The sequence below is a fragment of the Mustela erminea genome, chromosome 7 (genome assembly GCF_009829155.1).
Source record: "Mustela erminea isolate mMusErm1 chromosome 7, mMusErm1.Pri, whole genome shotgun sequence".
NCBI lineage: Eukaryota > Metazoa > Chordata > Mammalia > Carnivora > Mustelidae > Mustela > Mustela erminea.
The window spans coordinates 16218575-16241785 of NC_045620.1; the positions used below are offsets into that span (position 1 = coordinate 16218575).

Consider the following 23211-nt stretch of genomic DNA (forward strand, 5'->3'; position numbering starts at 1 on the left):
GTGGGGTGGCATCTGGTTACCGCACGAGGTTACTATGAAGAACCGGCTGTGCTGGGTCTGGAGGGAGTGTCTTCTCGGGGAAGAGGAACAGACTTCTTTCCTATGGGCGCCTTTCCCACTTATGGGGAGCTGAGACTATGCTTTCCTGGATGAAGGGGTATGGACGCGTGTATTCTTGGGAGGGGAGATCTAAACAAACTCCAAGCTACCCTTCCAGTTTCAAACTGTGTGAATTCGGAGTCACGATAAAAATCTTCACTTGAGGACTTAAGGACGACTATTCAGAGTTAAAACCACCACTGAGCCCACCTCCCCCACCCCAGTACCAGGCATTCTGTTATAGTGATAGGATTTGTGTATTACTCTATAGCAGGCGAGCGATATAATTATACTAGACATTCTGGTATCACGATCCATTCATCATGGCCATTGTTCAGGACAGCCCTGTGAGGTTGTCACCGTTATGGCCCGCATTATCCCTGTTTTAACTCATTTTATAGATAAGAAGATGCAGACTCATACACAGTAAAGAGCTCCAACTGGCAGAACTGGGATTCACACTCACCCTGTCTGTAAAGCTATGGTTCTTTTATGTACGACTTACTGCTTCTTGTCCTTGGTAAGCTTTCCGGTCTTGGTACTACGTATGTGTTAGGACCCTGGCGAAAGAGGCAGACCTATGCCTTTCAGGACCCACTTGAACTTACTGTCCCTAGTGAGCTGGGTTTGGAAGGCAGGCCGCACGGAGAGCAGAGGAGCGAAGGGAGCCCCGTCTCCAAGAGGCATTCTCCTTCCTGCGGTGATCTGAACACAGAGGGTTTACAAGCTGGGCCACGGTCCGTACTGGATTTTTCCCAGAGACCTGGGTCACTGTGACCTGTCACCCACAGGCAGGACAACAGAGGGCCCTTCCTGGCAGGGGGAAGCGCTGCTGAGGGCATCTGCTCCCTGTCGCCTCAGTGACCGACCCTTCTGCCCCACTCTGCACTTGTACCTCACCTCATCTTTGAAGAGTCGTGCCTGGTCCTCACAGCCGGTCAGGGTCTGAACGAAGCTGAAGACCTTGGAAACCAGAGAAGCACCTGTTGCCAAGGGGATGGAGCCTGGGAGCGCAAGGGAGAGGCGGTCCCACGGGCACTGGCTGCTCTCGGGGCTTTGACAATGTCATTTTTCCTTATTAGCCTGCGAGGATGCTTGTGTCCCTGCTGCTGGGTGAGCGAGCCGGGGCCCAGGGGAAGTGTCTCTCCTGCTGGCCTCGCATGGGGACTAGAAGTGCGGGGCGCCCCCACCGGCCAGGGGAGGCCTGCTGAACCATCGATCGGCCCCCGCTGGGCACCCACCCAGAGGGACCATGGACAGGAGACAGGAGCAGCAGATGCTGCCAGGAGCCGAGTCCGCCTCTGCCTGCCCGGGGCCTTTCCTGAGCCCTCCCGCCAGGCTGTGGGGAGGAGGGCAAAGTAAGGGAGAGGAACGGGGATGGGTCCTCGCTCTCACCTCATCAATGGTCCACTTGGCAACTGCAGAGGCGGAGATGCCCGCCACTCCCGGCAGGAGCTTGCAGTGCTGTTCCCAGCACACGGACAGCGAGCGGTCCGGGTGGGCCGACAGGGCTGACATGAAGAGGGACTGGTGCATGGCGTCCGCGGCTAGCGCTGCAGGCGGAGGCAGAGGCCGAGGCCAGCAGGCTGACTCTGAGGACGAAGCTGGTCCCCAGGGCCTGCTCGTACCCCTGCCCCTTGGGAGGACCGCGGCCCCTTTCTGAGAGTCTTGCAGAGCCAAGAGGGAGGGCGATGGGACCCCTCACGCACGGCTTGCTCCCTCTGGCCAGGTACGCTCCTCGCTTCACAGACTTCTGGGGCTCAGCTGTCAGGAACGACCCCAGCCCCCTCTCTCGGAGGCTACATCACCCTGGGCCCCACGAGGAGATGCTATAGCATTCCTGACTGTTCTCTAGATGCCCTGCAGTAGAACAGCCTCTACCCGCCAAGGATCTCAGCCCCGGCAGCAGAAGCCCATTCGGTTTGCCCTCCTCTTCTTGAGACCTCTGGGGCCCCGAACCACTGGCAGGGGGCGAGGGAGATTCTGTGCGGGAACCCGGCCTGGAAGCCGCGGCCATTGCCGCCGGCTCCCGTCCTCGTCCCTGTGCTCACCCGAGCCCGGTCGTGTTTGCCCGCTGCCTACGTGGACCTGCTCGCTACCTCCACGCTACCTGCCACCCGCCGCTCTGCCTGCAGTCCCGGCTCCTGGCCTCCAGCCTTGGCTGCTACAGGGTCTCCTGTGGGACTCCGCTCTCCTGGGCCTCCTTCTTGGCCAGGCCTGGTGCCCGCCTGCCTGGACTTCAGTTACCTTTGGCCGCTCTGACAAGCCTGGCCCCTGCCTCTCCCACAAGCCTCGGCAGGCCTGGAGCCACGTGGTCACTGTCCCACGGGGCTTGCCCTGCCTCTAACAGTCCAAGAGAGCTGCCTCTTTCCTGTTCACGGGGCACTGGTTCTGACACGCGGCTGCAGCTCGCCACCACCCCCTTCCCATGGAGCCTCCCCTGCTCGTCAGACTGTCCTTCCCTGACCTTCGGCCCCTAAGCTTCAGCCTTTCACCTCAACTCTGCACCTCACAGCCACCCCCCGAGCCTCTGGGATCCTATCGGCAGCCCCACGTGCGGTTCTCTGCAGCTCCTCCTGCCATCCCTGCTCATCGGCCCCAGAGAGCCCCGCCTTGGGCACCACGAGGCAGCTGCCACCGCGCGCCGCTCAGCCAGCTCTCAGCGCCCACCTGCGGCCCCGGCAGCCTCTCCCCTGCCCGCTTCCGCCCCAGCGCTTTGTCCCCTGGCCACAGGTCTGGCCTCCTGCCTTTGAGGTCCTGTTTCTGGTTCTCCAGGTACTGGTGGAGGAGTCCTGGGGGACAAGGCCAAGAGGCTGTAGGGAGCTTTGCTCCTTATCTTTCTTCCCCAGAAAGATATCATGGGACAGGCGCTCTCACTCGCCGTCGGGGTGTCTTACCGAACTGCAAACTGCCTTGGAGCCGGTCAGAACCTGCTTAAGTTTGTTTTTTGTTTTGGGTTTTTTTTTTTTTTTTTTGGCCTTATAAACAACGGAAACATATTCCTGACAGTCATGGCAGCTGGGAAGTCCAAGATCAAGGCACCAGCAGATTTGGTATACGGCGAACGCCCACTTCCTGGCTAACAGATTGCCAGTTTCTCACGGGGTGTCATTTCGCAGGAGCACTGGAACCTCTGAAGTCTCTTTTATAAGAGCACGGATCCCATTTGTGAGGGCTCCACCCCTATGACCTAATCACCTCCCCAAGGCCCCACCTCCTAATACGGTCACACTGGGGATTCAGTTTCACATATGAATTTGTGGGGGGACACATTCAGTCCATAGCATTATTGTTGTTGTTGTTATTATTATTATCATATTATTGGATAAGCCCTTCTTCACCCTCTCTGGGCTGCAGCCTCAGTCTGAAGAGACTTAAGTTCTCAGGATGCTTCTGGAATGAACACACAGGCACACGCCCTCTGGTGGTCAGAACATGGCTCTGGATGGCAAGCTGACCAGGTGTCCGTCCCACAGACGGGTAGAAAAGGTGCCCACTACAGTCCCATCCCCAGAAGTCCTCACCCTGGGGCCTGAGAGGCTGGCCAAGCCCCTCCTCACTCAAGCCTGAAGCTGCACGACGTGCCTTCTGCTTCCACCAAGAAGAGTATGGACCGGCAGCACGAGGAGGTCAGCCACACTCAGGGCTAATAATACCAGTAGGGACTGGTGTTAAGCCCTTTACTTGACCTTTTCATTTAAGCCCCCTACTGCCTTCTGAGGTGGGCGTACTATCAGCATTGCACAAATGAGCCAGCCGAGGCTCAGAGAGGGGGTCACCTGCCCGAGGTCTCACAGCCTGTAAAAGGCCATCTGACTCCAGGGCTGTGCTTTTAACCACCATCCTAGATACTGTCCAGGTTGCAGAGACTGTTCCTGAAGAACTGGAATAGCTTAAGTGCTGCCCACCAACTAGGCATGAACTAGGTGCTCTCCTACCCACTCTTCTGGCCTCAAAGACAAGGGCATTCCACTCGACTGAGGTGAGATCCCCAGCACGCCTGCTGTGTGTCAGGCCCTGTGTCAGTGCCTGAAGCCGTGAGGTCAATCTGTCACCCAACGGGAGGCTCAGTCACCCTGTCCCTCCCTTTGGAACGTGCCATGGGGTTCACTGTGTTCCCCCCAAATTCACATGGTGAAGACCTAACCCCCAATGCCCCTGAATGGGACTATACAGTTAATCCTTGACCAGTGTGGGAGGCGCACCAACACCCCATGCAGTCAAGTCCACGTAGAACTTTGACTTCCCCCAAAACTTCGCTGCTAACACCCCACTGTTGACTGGGAGCCTTACCAACATCATATACATTACCATAGGTTTTCTATGTTATATGGATTATATACTATATTCTTTCAATAAAGGAAGCTAGACAAGAAAACGCTATTAAGGGGCGCCTGGGTGGCTCAGTGGGTTATAGCCTCTGCCTTTGGCTCAGGTCATGATCCCAGGGTCCTGGGATCGAGTCCCGTATCAGGCTCTCTGCTCAGCAGAGAGCCTGCTTCCCCCTCTCTCTCTCTGCCTGCCTCTCTGCCTACTTGTGATCTTTCAAATAAATAAATAAAATCTTAAAAAACAAAACGTTTTTAAGAAAGTCCCCCAAAAAATACATTGGCAGTACTGTGCTATAAAAAATTAACATGTGGGGCGCCTGGGTGGTTCAGTGGGTTAAAGCCTCTGCCTTCGGCTCAGTTCCGGATTCCAGAGTCCTGGGATCGAGCCCCGCATCGGGCTCTCTGCTCAGCAAGGGAGCCTGCTTCCTCCTCTCTCTCTGCCCGCCTTTCTGCCCGCCTCTCTGCCTACTTGTGATCTCTATCTGTCAAATGAGTAAAAATAAAATCTTAAAAAAAAAAAAATTCACATGTAAGTGGACATGCATAGTTCAAACCCCTCTGTTCAAGGGTCAGTTGTACTGGGAGACAGCGTCTTTCAGCAGATGACTAAGTTCAAATGAGGGCATCAGGGTGGGTTCTCATCCAATCTGGTGTCCTGACAACAAGAGCAGTTTTGGACACGCGCAGAGAGACACTGGGAGCACACACGCACAGGGGGCAGGCTGCGGGAGGACACGGTGAGAAAGCGGCCATGTGCAAGCCAGGGGCAAGGTCTCAGAAGAAACCCACCCTGTGGATACCTTGATCTGGGACTCTGAGCCTCTGGAAGTGTAAGAAAATAAATTTCTGTGGGTTAAGCGGCTAAGTCTGTGGTCCTTGGTCATGGCACCAAAGCTAAAACAAAGGAGCTGGAGGGGTAACTGACATCTGGCTAGGTGCTTCCACACTGTTACACCAGTGGCAAGGGCAGAAGTCAGACCCGAGTCTGAATCCCAGCTCTACGCCCTACAATTTGATTGGCTTCGCCCTCTGAGCCTCCCAGTCCTCTTCTCTCAGCAGAAGAGAATGGTGTCCATGTTACAGGATGCCTGTGAGGGTCAGCGACCGTGTATGTAGAGCGCCTGTGACAGTGCTGGGCCCACAGTAGGTACTCAGTAAACAGCATCACTAAGTAGTTATTCCAGGTACTTGATGCCCAAAAGAAGTATTAGTCATGTCTTCAAATGAGACTGAGACTCGGAGATATTAAGTGACTTGCTTAGGGTCACGCAGCTAGACAGTGCAAGCCAGGCCTCCCTCCCAGGAGGAGCAGAGCTGGGGGCCTCCTCCTGTTGCACAGTGGGGAGCCTGAGGCCCAGAGACTCACAACAGGGTCTCCGGTGAAGTGGGGCTGGAGCCTGAAGGGCCTCCTGAGCTCTGGCCTCTGCTCTGTGCTCTGCAAGGGCGTGAAAGGAAGAGGCGGCCTCCCTTCCACTTTCCCCTCTGGGTCCCCTCGTGACTCATCCCACCAATCACTAAGCACTCACTGTGAACACGGTATGGAGGACATGGCAGTAGAGGGCTCAGGACTTACTTGGGAAATCTTCCTGTGGGATCTTCCGGTATTTAGGAGGGCGTCCAATCCTGGAGAGAGAGGGACCCAGTCCGTGGCAGGGCATGAGGGCCTGGCCTGGCCCCAGAGGACACGAGGCCCTGTACCCTTGCCCTCCGCACCGGCCATGATGGCGAGGCTTCTTCCTTAGGGAGAAGCCCGAGAGGTTCCTCTTACGGGCCGAGGCCTCTGTGTCGGATAACTCCGCCTTCAGCCGACTCTGGTTCCTCTCAGCCAGCGGGCAGCCCGAGAGGCAATGGTGAGCTGTGAACTTGCCTGTGACGTGTCCAGAACCATCACAACCAGGAGTGGGGCACTTCCTGGGGAAGAGTTAGAAGGAGGAGGCTTACATTGGGCTGAATCCACTTGTCCCCACTGAGCCCTTCCCCGGGCTGGTCCCCTTCAAAGAGTGTTTTGGGGAACCCTGACGGGCCTCACGGAGGAGGTGTAGAGGACCCCTCTCTGAACAATGCCTGAGAGTCTCTAAGCAGAAGCCCTTCGCTCACCGGTGGTGAAAGCTGTACTTGGAGGTCCGAGTGTGTGGCAGGCTCCGACAGCTGAGAGGGGGACAGCCCCCGGGGGGGGCAGAGCTGGGCTCTCTGGGTCCTGGGGGAGCAGGAAGAAAAGAGAGTTAGCATGAGGTCCTGGACTGGGGGTGCGGTGGGGGATGGAGAGCAGGGAAGGAACAGTTTCTCTGGGGAAGGTCAGCACTAGGAGCTCGCGCCCACCTACGGGGCCCTAACGTAGACTGTGACATCATTTCCTGCTAATGAGTAGCCGCCCCTCCTTGGGGAATGAGGGCTTGGCTCTGATACGCTTCGTCAAAACCCCAGGCCATGTCCATTGTCTATGAGTGGAGATCCCTATGGGAGAAAATCAACTCCAAGCTGGTGTGGGCACAGCAGTAGCTTAGAAGCCACATCAGGCACAATTATGTTACCCTGTTTGCTTCCCTGTTTCGTTCTTGAGACTCTGGTAACTTTCTTTAGGCCCTACTCGTATTTGGAGAAAAATCGAGAAGGATCAACACCGCATGTGTCTTGGGGTTAAGCAGTCCAATGACCTGACCTCCCAAGCCACCTGCAGGGACCAGGATCTTATTTAAGGGAACCCAGCTTCCTCAGCAAACATAATGTGTGCTCTGTGTGGCTCTGCTGGGTGCTGAGGGAACCCCCGGGGTGCAGAGCTCCCTCCTAGGCACACTGAAGCAGCCTAAACCCAACAGCCAGGGAAGCCAGAAGCACAGCTCAGTGTAGCAGAGACCCCTGATACAGAGAGGATGGGGGCCCCAGAACTCACTGTGGGCACTGGAGCCCACCTGTGCATGACGGTCAGAATCCCCTGGATTCTACAGGAGGGGGGTGGTCAGAGCTCATGGGGTTGGGACTTCTTAGTAGGAAAGGGTCCGAGTGTCCTAAGCGTACGCACGGAGAGGAGGCTGCAAGGGATGTCCTGTCTTAGAGCACCAGCCCGCAGGGTGGATGTCTGGGTGGTCGGCGTCAATCCAGAAGTCATAGGCGTGACTCCAGCCATCGAAGTGGAGCTGTGGAGGAAAGGCCGTTGGCGGTCAGGCGTTCCTTGTGCAGCCCAGCTCAGCCAGGAGATCCTCCAAGCTCCAGGAGGTTCTCTCTGTCCCCCGGGTCTGTCAGAAGCGACATCCTGGATTGGAAGGACCAAGCAGCCAACCTCACAGTAACCCGCCTCCACCACCACATTTTCCAAGGGCATCCTTCATTAAGTTACTGGCATCTTCCATCAATCTAGGCACAGGACAAGGGTCATCAGACCCACGTGGAAGGCTCAGAGAGGGGAAAAGACTGGTCCCAGCTCATCAAGATCACTCACGGACGAGGGCAGAGCGAGACCCAGGATCTTCAACCTTGAGTATAGAGCTCTCCTCCCTACAACCTGCAGCCTCCCTTACATCTGGCTCCTGCCATGCCCTTGACCGCAAAGCTGTCAAGAATTCCTGCCCAGACAGCCTGTGCACTCCCCAATTCAAGGGGCCCAGAGCCACCTTTATCCGATGGTCCTCCACGTCCTCCACACTGGCCACGCGCACCAGGGCTGGGTTCCTGCGGTCCACGGCCTCCAGTTTCATGTTGACCAGAAAGCTGTGTGGGGGTCGCTGCAGGGGGACAGCAGCCTTCAGGCCAACGCCCAGCTCAGGGCGGCCGAGGCCCCAAGGACAGAGGCCAAGTCCTGTGCCTTGGAAATCATGGCCTGCCAAAGGGGCAGCCTTCCATTGGGCTGGCTGAGTGTTCCATGCCTTCCCAGAGGTCAACTCTGAGAGCAGAGAGAGCTGACTCACCACCTTGAAGGCCCAGGTGGGCACAGCAGATGCCCCGGTTTCTTCCAGATACTTCTCCCAACAGAAGCTATCAGGGTCTGGGTAGTCTGGAGGAGAGGATGAGAACAATGTCTCAGCACCCCTGCATACCAGGGGAGCTCTCTCTCCCCAAAACAGGACCAGGAGCTCAGAAGGGGTACAATCCCCCTCACCCCCAGCACCACCAGCACCAGCTCCAGGCAGGGGCTCCTGAGGCAGAGGGGCACTAACCAGAACTAAGCACATCACCACCCCACAGTTCACTGTGGGTTCCTGGGCTACCTTCCCCCCTCCCCAGCCCTGCTGCTGCAGCCCTAGCCCCAGCCCCCATGGGAAACTTTCTTTGCTTTGGATTCCTGCTTCCGTGTTGGGGCTGGGGAGGGAGTCATTTAACTTTCTTCCTTAAACCTCAACAGAATCGGGGGTTGACAGGTCTCTCCTGACATCAAAGACTTCTCAATTCCCAAGCCAAAAAGATGAGGCTCCAGGACCCAGATCCTAAAGGCCCTGCTACTGAGGCCCTGTGAAGGGGTTGGCGGAGGAGAGGGCTGTGGGGCCAGGCCTGGGAGGGGGCATCTTCTCAGACAGCAGGGTCACCTTGTGGAGGGGTGAGGGGCTTTCCTTGCTTCTGGCACCAGCCCACCGGGTGGATGTAGGGGCTGCTGGGGTCACACCTGAAACCGAGAATACTTCACTGTCCCAAGGGCCATTCAGGACGAGGACAGCACGGCCTCAGTGCCCATCCTCATTTTGCTGCTTGGCGACAGCTACACAGATGGCTGGTAAAAAAGTCAGAAAACTGCAGCATTAACTACAAACTATAATAAACCATAATATCGCAGGGAAAACCATGAAACACAGCAGCTTGCTCATCCTAACCTTGGTATTTTTAGATGAAACATCTGATATTACACCGGGTTGCTGAGGATACAACAGATCAAAGCCACAGGACAGTCAGTGAGCCCCAGAGCAAATATCAATGTCAGGACCAGGCAGGCAGGGGCCACATGGGGCCTAAGGTCTGAAAGCCCTGCCTTGGGCCCCAGCCTCCCACCCTCCGACCCAAGGCCAAGTCTGGGCCCTCTCACTACCAGTAGTCGTAAGTATCATCCCAGTTGTCAAAATGCACTAGGAAGCGGCTGTCCACCACGTCGGTCACGCTGGCCACACAGACGAGGGACGGGTTCATGCGGTCCACTGCCTCCAGCTTCATGCCCACCTGGAAGCCCAGGGGTGGGGGGCTCTGGGGGCAAGAAGAGGGGCTGCCATGGCCAGCCCCAGGCTGGCCAGCATGAACCCAGAACCCCCTGGCCCAGGAAGGAGGAAGTTCTCTAGGAGTCATCCCTGGGGTGGGGTGGGGAGCAGGAGAGAAATCAGCTGAGAAAGAGTGTCCCTCCAGGGCAGAATCCTAATCCCCAGCCCTGAGCCACTCGGGAGCTTCTGCTCTCCAAGGGGCGCTAACAGGCAGCCTCACTGAGCTGGACGCTGAGGGACAGGCAGGAAGTTACACATTCCCCTAGAGTCCGTCAGGGTGAGCACAGCCTCTCCTCCCCAGGCAAGCCTGGCCAAGCTTGCACTGCTGCAGGCTGGGGCGTCTGGGTCAACACCAGGGCACTGGGGAGGGAGGAAATGACATGAGGGGGGGAGAGGGAAGGGAGGGCATCTGTCAGGCATAAGCTTCCAAAACTGTCACCTCCCTGTGGACCTTTATTACAACCCCATGGAGACAGGTACGATCATCTCCATTTCAGAAGTTAAATAACTTGCCCAGAACCACAATGCTAGTCAATGGTGGGACCAGGATTTAAACAGTTTGACTTAAAAGTCTGGATTCCCTGTCCTCATAGTGGGTAGAATGCCCCCAGTCACCTGGGATCCTGGGGTCAGACCACGGTGGGGGAGTAAGGGTCCCTGTCTGCATGGCACGGGACCCTGCCCTTTTGATATGGTGACAACTTTAACGGGGGTCCCCGAAGTCTCTCAGACCTTTGGCTGGGGATCAGGAGCTACTTTAACTGCTGGATAAAGCTGCCAGCCGCCTTGAACAGAGAAGAAGGCAAGGAGCGAGTGTTGGGACTAAGTGGGAGAGCTGAGGTATGGGTCAAAGGGAAGGAAAAAGCAGCTTCCAGAACAGCCAAGACCTGCAGAGCAAACCAGAGCAAGAAACCAGCACAGTGACATCCCTGGGCCTGGGCCAAGCTGGTGGCCAGGGACTCGCAGGGGGTGCTAGGAGGAGAGGGCTTCTGCAGTGGGGTGGAGGGGAAAGCGGGGCGGAGGGGAAAACAGGGTGGAACCTATAACCAGCTCCCTCTCTGGCCCTGGGCCAGCCCAGAGGCCCTGCCTGCTGGGTGGGAGGGACCAGAACAAAGCTGAGAGCACTGGTAGGAGCACTTTCTCCTGGAGGAGTCCGGACAGCCAGGCCCGAGGCAGGGACTCTGTCCCAGAGGGTGGTGTCCACTCTCGCCCCGGGGCACTCACGTGGCTCTGGCTCACGAACAGGTGCTTGGGGGCGGCCTGAGCTCGTGTGCTGCGCAGGTACTGGCCCCAGCTGAACTCCTCCTCCTTGTAACCTGGGCCCCTCAGTGGGGGAAGAAGAGAGGGCCGTGCAGACAGAGGCTGGGCCGCAGCAAGGGTGGCCCATACCCAAGCACCAGAATAGGGAAAGCCCAAGGACCTCCCAACCCTCAAGAGCCCACCCGGGAAACCCTGCTGAGGCAGGATATGACCTGGGTAGACACCCAAGGGGCAAGCGCAAAGCAGAAGCCTGGGTTCCTAGTCATAGTGGGACTGCATGAAGGCCAGCTGTGGAATGGGGAGTAAGGAAGGGCGACCGACGGGGAACAAGGGAAGGTCACTGTAAGCAACCCAGCCAGGCCTTACCTTTGGGGGGCTGCAACTTGTGTCCAGTCTTCTCGAACCAGCCGGCAGGGTGAATGTCAGGGGAGTTGGCATTGATCCAGAAGTCATGGCACTCGGAATACCCATCAAAGTGCAGACGTAGGCGGTAGCCACACACCTAGCCCCATGATGGGGAAATCACAGGGACTCTGACGCCAGCAGACACCCACTCCCTCCCCCTCACCTCTCTTAGCCCAGGCTGGTGGTCTCAAGGGTCTCAAATGCTAGCAGATTCCCCACCCCACCACTCTTCCCCCATCCCAAACGTGGCCCCGAGCTGTCTCATCCCACGTTGAGGACAGATCAGGTACTCATGAGCCCTGAGCTCTGGGTGTGACAGGCGGAGTCTAGGACATCCTCTTGCCCTTTGGAGCCCTGGACAGAACCCCACGGGCACCTACCAAGGCTCAGGCCTGTTCAGGGCCGCTGACAGCCTTGCCTTCTGCTACCATGTCTCCCTGCTCTCTGCTCACACACTGCTCTGACCTCACCAAGCTGATGGCAGCTCCTTGAACTTGACACCCTTGTCCATGCCCGAGTACTTTTGTTCCTTTGCTACTTCTGCCAGGAACACCCTACTCATTCACAACTTATCCCTCAAGGCTCAGCAGGAGGACTTTCCTCTACGAAACCCCTTCTGCCCCCTCGGTGCTGCCCTGCGCAACCTCAGTTGCTCCACTCTCATCCCCGCCGCCCCTGCCCGCCTGTGCCGCACGTTGCTGATGTGTTTCTCTCACTGATTCCCACACCACAAGCTCCCAGAGGACAGGACCTTGGTTGGACACACACACACATCCCTGCTCTCAGCCCCTCTCCTCCTCGGGCTGCCCCCCGCCCCTGCATGGAAGGACACACCATTCAGTAACATCACCATGCCCAATACTTTGGTGTTTGTTCCTTTTTTAGCTCTCTGTGCGTTCCACCATAAGCCCCTAAAGATTGTGCTTTCTGAGGGCAGGGCAGCATTTCCCTCATCCAAGCCAGGCCCTCCGTGCCCCCAGCAGTCCCCGTCGGTCTACCCAAAGAGACATCGCCAGAATGTGGGTGCCTGCCTCAGCTCACCTCCGCCACGGTGAGGATGAAGTACATGGACGGGTGTTGAGGGTCGATGCCTTCCAACTTCATGCCCGGTCTGAAGCCATTCTTATTATGAGTGACGGCCTGGTACTGTCAACGCACAGATTGGGGAGGACCCAGCCTCCATCCAGCCTTATCCTTGCCTAGTGGGCTTGGGGTGAAGGAACGGCCTTTAGGCCCCACCCGCCTCATGTTACCAAAGGGGTAACTTATTTGGGGATCTTCAGTGCAAGGAGCAGGACAGACCAGCTCCCGAGTCCTCTGAAAAATGTCTAAGTCAGGGCTGATCTAAAGGGCTCCCCCTTACCCACGCCATGGGAAGATGAGCGCACAGAACTGGGTAGAAGGTACGAGGGTTGCAGAGTCCACAGGTGCAGGATGGGCAAGCCTGGGTCCCACCTCTCTACTTTCTCCTACCCTGAAAGCCTCTCACGGTGAGTCCCTTTTCTATTCTGGGACCCTAACCAGTCTCTCCCCCTTCTATTCTGCCAGGGTTTTTTTGAGGGATATCAGACACACAATACACCAGAAGGTCTGCGTTTGGTAGTGAGTTCCTGGACTGGGCATACAAGCTCTTCCCAGGTAGAAATTATCCGACTCACGTCCTGGAAGAGGCTGACAGGGGCAGTGACAGCCTTCTGCTCCTCGAGGTAGGACTCCCATGACCAGCCTTCTTTCTTCTCCCCTGATGCTGTGAACAGGAGACAGACAGACTGACCCCTGGACTGCTCCTGACAGATTCTTCTTCTCAGTTTCCCCCGAATCAACTCTACCTTACCTCCAAAACAAACCCTTGTCTATGGTTGTGTGCCGCCCTTGGGCCCTCCCAGCCATGATGGCCCCAGACCCAGGGGCTCAGACTTTAGGTGAGCCTAATCTCTGGTGGGGCTACGCCAAATTCTGTCCGCCCTATCCCCCGGCCACTGTCAGGAAAAGTACTTTGGACTGTAGAGCATGTAACTGAGGTTACAAAGTCTCAGTCACAGAGGGACCCTGCTCTCTGACCAAGCTGAGTGGCAAGTCCTGAGCCAGAGGACTTCATTGCCTAAGCTCATGGGAGAAAAGAGGAAGAGAGAAAGGAAAGAGAAAACAAGGAAGGAGGAAGAAACAGAGGAGCAAGATCACAGGGAAATGAGAAACTCATATTTCCATCCTTCTTCTGAACACAGAGGTACGCACAGAGACACGAATACTTATCCATGTGTCTGGCGTGCCCACAGAATAGAGACAGATTGTATGGCCCTCCCAGACATACACACGCTGTACGTGCACGTGCACCCCCCCCCCCAAGCACATGCACGCACGCTACAGTCCGGGCCTACAGCCCTCAGAGCTCCAGGTCCAGGGGAGGTCGAGGGGAGACCAAGTGCCCTGAAGGAACTTTAGGTTAGCCTGCGGTGGGGACCTGGCCAGCAGCAGGGAAGAGAAACATCCTTTAGAGACTAGAACAGCTGGCAACGTGTGAGGTAGGCTCACGAGGTCAGCCTGGGCTGCCTTCAAATGAAGGCCACGGACAATGAAAGAGGCAACTACTTGCAAAAATCAATTCATGTCCCTTGGGTAAACAGCTCCAGCTTCTTCTAGTAACTTCTCTGCCCCCCCATTTTGTCACCTGCAATATGCAAACGACTTCATCTACCACAGGGAGTCGTTGGGAGGAGTAAATGAGATGCTGGGAATAAAAGATCCTCATGAAATGCAAAGTCTGGTCTTGAGTTTCTGGATTCCCAGGGCTCCCCTGGTCTGTCTTACCTGGATTCTAGCTCTGCCATGCTCTGGCCCACTTGGCGGCTGCCCTGGGTCATTCAGATGTGGAGGGCTCTGTCACTCACAAAGACGCTTTTTTCTTTAGTTGGAACCTAGGTGGCTAGAAGCTCCTCCCCGGGAGCTGCCTAAGGTCTGGGGTCACTGGGCTGAGCCTGACCCAGCTGGGCCAGAGTAGGATTTTCTTCATCATCAGACTCTCAGACACCCACAGGGACACACCAGACAGAGCACATCCTCTGTCCTGAGTGAAATCTGGATTGTTCCAAGAACACATCACCTACTGTGCTCCGTCAAGAAAGCCTTGCTTTTCCCATTTGGCCTTTCTCCAGACTTCCTGAACATGCCAGGGGAGAGAGCAGGCTTCGGGACCCCAGTCTTCGGGACAGTTTCTCTGTCTCTCGCCACTAGTTCCACATCATCCTGGATAATATCTCCCCACTTTTTCCAAATCGCCACTTCTATCACTAGCCCTTCCCAGCACTCATCCCTTTCTCTCTAGAGATGAGATGACATTCTTCTCTACTCTTTTCCTCACCATAACATGAGCCACTTGTAGGATTTCTCCCCTCAGGCACCTCTGCCCCTCCTTGGTCCTAACTCCCAAGTTCATTGTCTGTTGGCCGTACCCCAAAGTGGCTGAGTCCAAAGACCCCCGTGCTACAGCAGAGGCCTCTGACTTCATCTTCTGTCCCTTGGCCTCCCAACCTTGTCATTGGCTCTTGAATTATCTGGATTCTCTCACTAGTCATGATGCATAATAGGTATACAGACGGCGCAGTTTGTTCTCAAACGCCACTTCCATTAACCTTAACCGTTCCTTTACCACTGAGTGGGACCTCCTGTGTGACAGGGCTGGTGCCAGAAACTGGGGGTACAGGGATGCCTCAGCGACTTCACATCCACGGACCCCTTTCATCCTCATACAATGCCTTGAGGAGAAAGGTAGGATTCATAGTAATCCTTTTCACAGATGAGAAAAGAAATTATCCAGGGGCGCCTGGGTGGCTCAGTGGGTTAAGCCGCTGCCTTCGCCTCGGGTCATGATCTCAGGGTCCTGGGATCGAGTCCCACATCAGGCTCTCTGCTCGGCGGGGAGCCTGCTTCCCTTCCTCTCTATCTCTGCCTGCCTCTCTGTCTACTTGTGATCTCTCTCTGTCAAATAAATAAATAAAAATCTTTAAAAAAAAAAAAAAAGAAATTATCCAGAATCCACTGGAAAGGGGGCCTGATTACTAAACCTTTCAGTCCTGATTAGACCTCCCCTCCCTGACCAAAACCCCAGCCTCCTCCAGTTGCCTGCATCTGTCTTCCACGGTGAACAATGGGCTGAGATATTAGGTACAACCTCCAGACCAGAGAAGTCCCAAAGCTCCTGGGTACGGGTGTGCGGTCTGTGTGCTGCACACAGACACCCAGCAAGGAGGGTGAATGTGGGCTGACATTCAGCTGGGGCTCCTTGCGGAGCCGTGTTGCTGTCTACTCAGGTTGCCTTTTTCTAATTGGGTCTGCTCAGAAAGCGCACCTTACGAGGTGTCCCAAGGTATGGTACAGACTCCCTATGGTCCTGATCCTCTCTTGACTTCCAGAAATGCTCCTTTGCTTACTCCTGCTTCCTTAGACCTTAGCGCTCTTGGCTAGCACTTTCTTTGGCTTGCCCAGGCTGTCTAAAACTAAGCTCGTTGCTTCTCTGGCCTTCTTGGTGCAGTCTATTTCAGTCTGTGGCATCCGTTCAACCAGCCACATAAGGCACGGACTTGGGAGGGATCCTTCAGGTCTCTCTTTTCACCCCCAAGAATCCTTCAGTCCCTGAGACCTGTTGACTCCAGCTCTACCTGGCTCTCCAACTATCCCCACCTCTCCGTGCTCACTGTTCATCTGGCTTTGAACCTGGTCCAAGAGCCTCTGGATTGATCTCTCTGCCTTAGATTCAGTCTATTACCAGAAAAGCTCTAAAATAAAACCGGTTTATTTCTTTGCTTTAAAGTCCATGATGGCTTCTGATTTACAACCAAAAAAAATTAAAAAAATCCAGACATCTTTCTGCAGCATATGGAGCTCTCTGTGAACTAGCCTGATCATGCGTTTCCATGACCCTGGGTGCTTCTGTGGATGTGCGCACCCTAATCTCTCGCCCTCATAGATCCTGCCCATCCTATCCCTTTACCACAGATCCTGTCCCATCCCATCTTCTTCTCATCCTTCAAGACCCAGCCATAGCTCTGGCACCTAGCACAGGGTTTTACACAGAAAGATGATCACCGAATGTTTGTTAAATGAATGACCAGAAGGGTGGATATATGCATACATGGATGTATGGATGACTGAATGCATGAATGCTTGGATGCGTGGACAGATGGGTGCAGAGATGGAATGTCACCCCACCTACCTACCCCATGAAGCCCTCCTTGACTGTATGAGGCAGTTTGTTCTGTGACGGTCCTTTGTACCTACACATCTCAAACACAACACTTACTCTACCATTGCATAATAACTACCTGTTCATACATCTCACCCTGACATCAGACTACGAGTTTTCTAAGGGCTAGTACTGTGTTTTGCTTAGTCTGAACTCTTCTATCTCAATAGAGCTGGGGGAAAAAAAGAAACAAAGGGAGAAGGCATGCATATTAAGAGAAATAAAAAAAGGGATATCACCACATATCCTGCAGACTTTAAAAGATAAGAGGGTATTATGAACAACTTTACATCCTTCTGACACACTTCCTCCTGCATCACCCAGTCTCAGGCCCACCTCTGCGCACTAGTGAAGTTGTTCTCAAGTCACCAGAGCCACAGTCCAGTGACTTTTTCTCATTGCTCAACTCTCTTGAACTCCATGTGCTACCAACACCCCTTCCATCTGCGCAATTCCTTCTTGCCGCGCTCTCTTAGCTCTATCTTCCTCCTCTTCTTTTGCCATCAGTGGTTCTTCTGTCTCTGACCCCAACCCTGCTCCTCAATGGTGGATCCCTCGAAATACAGTAATTCCCCCCGATTTTCTCTCTTTCTGCTCAATCTCTTAGGAAGCTTCTTTGGCACTTCTTCAGTCATTTAAGTAGAGAGAATTTGTTGGGGCACCTGGGTGGCTCAGTTGGTTGAGCAACTGCCTTCAGCTCAGGTCATGATTCTGGAGTCCTGGGATAGAGTTGCGCATCAGGCTTCCTGCTCAGCAGGTAGTCTGCTTCTCCCTCTGACCCTTACCCCCTCATGCTCTCTCTCTCTCATTCTCTCTCTTTCTCAAATAAATAAATAAATAAATAAAATCTTTTTTAAAGAAGATGTTTTTAAAAATTTATTTATTTGACACAGAGAGAGGGAGATCACATGTAGGCAGAGGCAGGCAGAGAGAGAGGGGAAAACAGGCTCCCCATTGAGCAGAGAGCCCAATGCGGGGCTCAATCCCAGGACCCTGAGATCATGACCTGAGCCGAAGGCAGACACTTAACCATCTGAGCCACCCAGGTGCCCCACAAATAAATAAAGAAAATTTTAAAAAGAAAAAACATTAAAAAAAAAGAAAGAAAGGAAAGGAAAAACATAGAGAGAATTCACAAATGGTTCTAGCCAGACTTTCCACTGGGAACACAGAACTGAAGAGGGTGAGCTCCAAAATGTTATGGTCTACTTTTTACCTGGCCTTCAGTTTCCAGTAAATATAAATGGACCTTTCTGAAAACCTAATGAAAGCCATGGACCATCTCCCCAGAAAAATAAACAATTCACAGAATTTTGCATGTAAATTTGGACTAGGGACCTCAGTTAAGAAGGCATCTAGAAGAGTCATACTGATTAATGACTTATACTAAATCCCACGCTCATTCCCAATTTGTTCCCCAGCTCTGTAAGGGATTCCTTGTATTTTGATAAAAAAATATGTTTCTTCTATGTCATTAAAAAAATGGCATGGCTCTGAATAAACTTTCTTTCTCCAAAGAAAATATATACATGGCTAATAAAAGATGCTCACCATCATTAGTCATCAGGGAAATGCAAATCAAAACCACAGTGAGCTACCCCTTCACACCCACCTGGATGGCTATAATAAAAAAAGACAAGGGCGCCTGGGTGGCACAGTGGGTTAAGCCTCTGCCTTCAGCTCAGGTCATGATCTCAGGGTCTTGGGATCCAGCCCCGCATCCCGCTCTCTGCTCAGCAGGGAGCCTGCTTCCTCCTCTCTCTCTGCCTGCCTCTCTGCCTACTTGTGATCTCTGTCTGTCAAATAAATAAATAAATAATAAAATCTTAAAAAAAAAAAAGACAACAGCAAGCACTGATGAGGGTGTGAATAAAAGAACCCTCATATGCTGCTGGGGTGGGGGAGAGAAAATGGTACAGCCACTTTGGGAAACAGCCTAGCAGCTCCTTGAAAGGCTAAACGTAATTAAAAAAAAAAAAAAAAAAGCTAAACGTAGAGTTACCACATGACCCAGCAATTCACTCCTGGGTGCATACCCAAGAAAAATGAAAACATATCCACACAAAGACTTGTACACAGGGGCGCCTGGGTGGCTCAGTGGGTTAAAGCCTCTGCCTTCGGCTCAGGTCATGATCCCGGGGTCCTGGGATCGAGCCCCGCGTCAGGCTCTCTGCTCAGCAGGGAGCCTGCTTCCTCCTCTCTCTCTGCCTGGCTCTCTGCCTACTTGTGATCTCTCTCTGTCAAATAAAGAAATAAAAAAAATTAAAAAAAAACAAACTTGTACACAGATATTCCTACCAGCATTACTCATGATAGCCCTGAAGTGGAAGGAACCCATATACCCATCGATTGACAAATAAAGTGTGATACAACCATACAATGGACTATCATTCAGCAGTAAAAAGGAATGAGATACTGATGCACGCTACAATGTGGATAAACCTTTAAAACACAGGGCTAAAGGGCGCCTGAGTGGCTCAGTGGGTTAAAGCCTCTGCCTTCGGCTCAGGTCATGATCTCAGGGTCCTGGGATCGAGCCCTACATCGGGCTCTCTGCTCGGCAGGGAGCCTGCTTCTCTTCCTCTCTCTCTGCCTGCCTCTCTGCCTATCTGTGATCTCTGTCTGTCAAATAAAAGAAAAAACAACAAACAACAACAACAACAAAAAACACGGGGCTAAGTGAAAGAAGCCCGTCACACAGGGCCATGTATTAGATGATCCCACTTATGTGAAATGTCCAGAATAGGCAAATCATATCCGCAGAAAATGAACTTGGGGTTGCCTAGGACTACAGGAGGATGGTGGTTTGGGGGGAATGACAGCTCATGGGTACAGGGCTTCTTTTTGGAATGATGAAAATACTTTAAAACTGAATGTGGTGATGGTTGCACAACTCCGTGGATACACTAAAAAACACTGAATTTGTATAAGTCAAATGGGTGAATTACATGGTATGTGAATTCCATCTCAATAAAGCTGTTCGACACTACTTTGTAAAGTTATGTATGAAGCACTAACTGCTTAAAATGGATAAAGTCGACATCATCAAAATGAAAACATTCAGTTCCTCAAAAACCATCATTTAGAAAGGAAAAAACAAGCCACAGAGTGGGAGAAAATATTTGTAACATATACATATGACAAAGGACTTATATGCTGAATATATAAAGAATAGGAAGAAGATAAACAACCCAATTCAGAATGGATAAAAATGTGGGGTGCCCGGGTGTCTCCGTTGGTTAAACGTCCAGCTCTGGATTTTGGCTCAGGTCATGCTCGGGGTTGTGAGATCGAGCCCTGCACTGGGCTCCGTGCTCAGCAGGGAATCTGCCTGAGATTCTCTCTCATCCTCTCCCTTTGCCCCTCCACCTCTCTAAAATAAATAAATAAATCTTAGGAATTTTGCGGGGGGCTGCTCTGAATCTGAAAAGGCTGTAACAGGTTGACTCCAAAGAATGCCACCACAGATACCTCATCTGGACGTCAGCAGAATGAGAGATGATGTGAGAATATCAAAATAGCTATTAATAACGACATATATTGTGAAGACTTTAACCATGGTGTGTTGGAAAGATTCCTTACACAAAGCAGCTGTTGAAAACGTAATGTGGATACATGAGAGAGAGAGCGCCCGAGTGCATACATGAGTTACAAGGCTCTAACTCATGAACTACTGGAACATTCTGTCAGGACTAGACACGTCAGGCTGTTCAGCATGAACCCAGGAGCTCGCCATCCAACTGCCAGAGTGTAGCTATAACATGGATTCTCCACACACACAGGACACTCAAACAACCCTGCTACCCCTACCCCTCATGCCAGATTCTTCTGCCAAAAAACCCCCAAAAACAACTGGAAAAAAACTGAGCCATACATGCAAACTTTTGCCAACTGATAGAGTAGCTTCCCTTGGACAAAGGAAAAAAGACGCAAGGAGGAAGATATCCAGAAATCAATGCCACACCAATGTTTATTTACCGCTGAGATGGCAAGAGGTATGAATCAAAAGATAACCATACTGGCCAACAGGACCCAACTAGAAGAATGCTGATTCATGAATGGATTCCCTAAGTAAGAGCAGCTGAACCACTGTCTTGGGTGGTTGGACTGTCTCCTTCTTCTAGGTAAGATTTAAGAAGCCATAAACCAATGAGAGCTATGTTTTCGGCTTCTGATGTGAGAGCCTTGGGTTGAGAGACAACAGTGAAAATGTGGTTTGCTTGCAATGCGCAGAACTTCTAACAGACACTGCAGAGTTCGGAGGCCAGGACATAGACTGGGTTCCTCTGGCTGGTACTGGATCCATCAAGGCAGAATGTCCTAAGAACTCACCTCATCCTCTGGCTCTCCTGAGACAGGAAGGACAGTCACTCAGGCAACTACGCCACAGTCCGAGCGGAATCACCAACACACACCTCATGCATTCCTGAACCGAGCAAACACTGAGAGTCTACGTAATACCAGTCGCTGAGCTAAGCACCGGGGATACAATGATTAATCAAATAAATTCAGTTTTGAGGGAGGAAGATAGACATTAAACAAGCTGATCTACAGCACCTACGCGATTACAAGTGTGATGAATGTTACTCAGCTCCAGCTGACTGCTGTCACATGGAAATGGAGAAGGCCTGAGGGCCAGAGATGACTATAAATGGCCTTTGTTTCCCCCTTTTTTTAAGAACCAGAAGGCCAGAATGGGGGCTCAGATAGCAAGGACAGACCAACGGCCAGCACAAACTTGCTCACACCACCAAGGGGAAGCACTGCCATGTGATGCCATTAAAAGCTGTTTAAGTCTTTGGGTTCTGAGCCTGGCTGTGAGGCCTATTCACGACTGGCTAATAGAGGATAAACAAGCACATGATACAATCCCTCCGCAAACACATATACTAACGTGTAAACCAGAAACATCGTGTCTCATTTTTCTCTCTCTTTCCCTCACACATACACTAATTTCTACTTATCTCTGTATGTACAACACACCACCACATACGTAACCCATACTTCCAGCCTCACACCTCCAAAGACGTATACACACATTACACCAACGCAGACACACACGGAGACCCCCGTACCAGACTGGCTGTTGTTCCACTCCTCACTCTCTGGGGTGCTAGCAGCCGGCTGTCCCTCTGGATCCTTTCCTTCTTCTTGCTTCTCCTGTGGAAGGCAAGCCTCATTCCTGTCCTCACGGGTTGGAGTGAAGCCCCAGACTTATTCCAGGCCCCCGCCTGGCTCTCTGGTCACACGGTATTCTGCCCCCAAACAAGTGGAATCTCTTCTAGATTACCAGCAGGAGCCTGGCTCCAGTGGGCAACCCCCTACCACGTGGGCACAAACTCACAGGACCATACAGCCCCTGGTTACACAGTCTGACTACAGTCCCCTCCATTCCTCAGACCAGCTGTGTGTTGATCTTACTTGTCCACTGGAATTTTCATGCTCTGTCTCTTCCAGCTTCTCTGCCTCTGGCTTCGTGACCGGGTTCCAGTGATGGAGCTTTCCATCTGCCTACTCATCTCCTTGGGTGCTGGTGTATGTGAATGTGACTTAGCCCTGACGCTAGACTGAGATGGGAGCTCCAGAAAAGCGGGAAGGTGATTTAATCATTTTCCTCTAACCCTGTACAGGACCTGAGTTAAAAACGGGACCCCAAAATAGGATGAGTGAGTCATCATGTGTCTTCTCTGGCCCTGCCCCACAGCCTTGATTGATGGAGAGGATAGTGGGAATAGACGTGTAGCCTCTAGCCTCCCCTTCCCCTCCCCACAGCCCTCTTCCTACCAAGGCCTCAGGCTCTGACTCCTCCTCTGATGGGCTGTGGTATTCCCTGCGCTTCCTCTTCTTCATGGGTTTGAGAAGCTCAGAAGTGCTGGTGCAGGAGTTCTGGCCGGAGGAGTTCTCCACTATGACTGACCTGAGGGACAGATGGCCTGAGAGAAAGAACCACCTACCCTACACCACCCAGTCCCTCTCCTAAGCCCAGGACAGGGGGAATGGGATCCCCAAAGCAGAGCAAGTAGGGGTGCAATCCCCTCCCCCTTACCGCTCTTGGAACAGCGGCGGGCAGTCATCATTGGAGGAACCAGCAGGATCTGGAACCGCGCTTTGCTGAGGTCCACACTCCTGGCACTGACAGGTGCCATCATCTTCTGGGGGATCCTGGGGGGAATCTTCTGGAGGATCCTGGGGGAGGTCCGCTGTGGAGGCCAAAGGGGCCTCAGGCGGCCCATCCATCACAACCACACTCGGGCTCCGCCCACCTCGGAGCTCACGCCCCCTCAGGCTCCCGGGGACCTTCCCCCCAACAGTTTTTGCCATCTCAGGACTAACCTCTGGGTGCACCGGCAGAACCCAGGTCACCCACCCCAACCTCCCCCTGCAGCCCCATGAATACTCCTTAGGAAGCTCGGGCCATGCCCCACCCGGGCAGGGCCCCAGCCTAGGGACTGGGGGTTCCTACCCGGCTGTTGGGTGCCCGCATCGCCACCTCCCGCTGGGGCCTCGCCATCTTCATATCCGGCCACACCTTCGGGCCGTAGCTCTGGGCTCGGGGGCTGCTCTGCTCCTACCATGTTCAGCGGTGCGTACTCGCTTATCCGGAACTGCAGCGTGGGAGGGTCTGAGGACCCGACTCCCGCACCCCCTCCACCCACCTCCGACCCGCAAGGTCCTCTCCCGCCGCCTTACTCCGCAAGGCTCG

The 23211-nt window shown here is 53.4% G+C and overlaps 1 protein-coding gene across 8 annotated transcripts in view; it reads right to left on the minus strand.

Annotated features, from left to right (window-relative positions):
- L3MBTL1 (L3MBTL histone methyl-lysine binding protein 1) overlaps nt 1–23211 on the minus strand; it is a 35935-nt gene that overhangs the window by 4878 nt on the left and 7846 nt on the right. For 4 of the 8 annotated variants that reach the window (XM_032350605.1, XM_032350606.1, XM_032350608.1 and 1 more), the window contains exons 4-21: nt 22972–23113; nt 22555–22708; nt 22293–22425; nt 21584–21668; nt 12928–13016; nt 12311–12415; nt 11231–11366; nt 10829–10920; nt 9442–9593; nt 8948–9024; nt 8333–8418; nt 8039–8149; nt 7450–7564; nt 6528–6627; nt 6144–6341; nt 6004–6053; nt 1495–1652; nt 1000–1062 (exon numbers count right to left, since the gene is read on the minus strand). In XM_032350605.1, the coding sequence (XP_032206496.1) occupies nt 1000–1062; nt 1495–1652; nt 6004–6053; nt 6144–6341; nt 6528–6627; nt 7450–7564; nt 8039–8149; nt 8333–8418; nt 8948–9024; nt 9442–9593; nt 10829–10920; nt 11231–11366; nt 12311–12415; nt 12928–13016; nt 21584–21668; nt 22293–22425; nt 22555–22708; nt 22972–23113 (2046 nt within the window). Of the gene's footprint in view, nt 1–999; nt 1063–1494; nt 1653–4893; nt 6054–6143; nt 6342–6527; nt 6628–7449; nt 7565–8038; nt 8150–8332; nt 8419–8947; nt 9025–9441; nt 9594–10828; nt 10921–11230; nt 11367–12310; nt 12416–12927; nt 13017–21583; nt 21669–22292; nt 22426–22554; nt 22709–22971; nt 23114–23211 lie in introns of those variants that run through there. The other 4 variants (XM_032350613.1, XM_032350610.1, XM_032350611.1 and 1 more) reach the window with 4 other exon arrangements.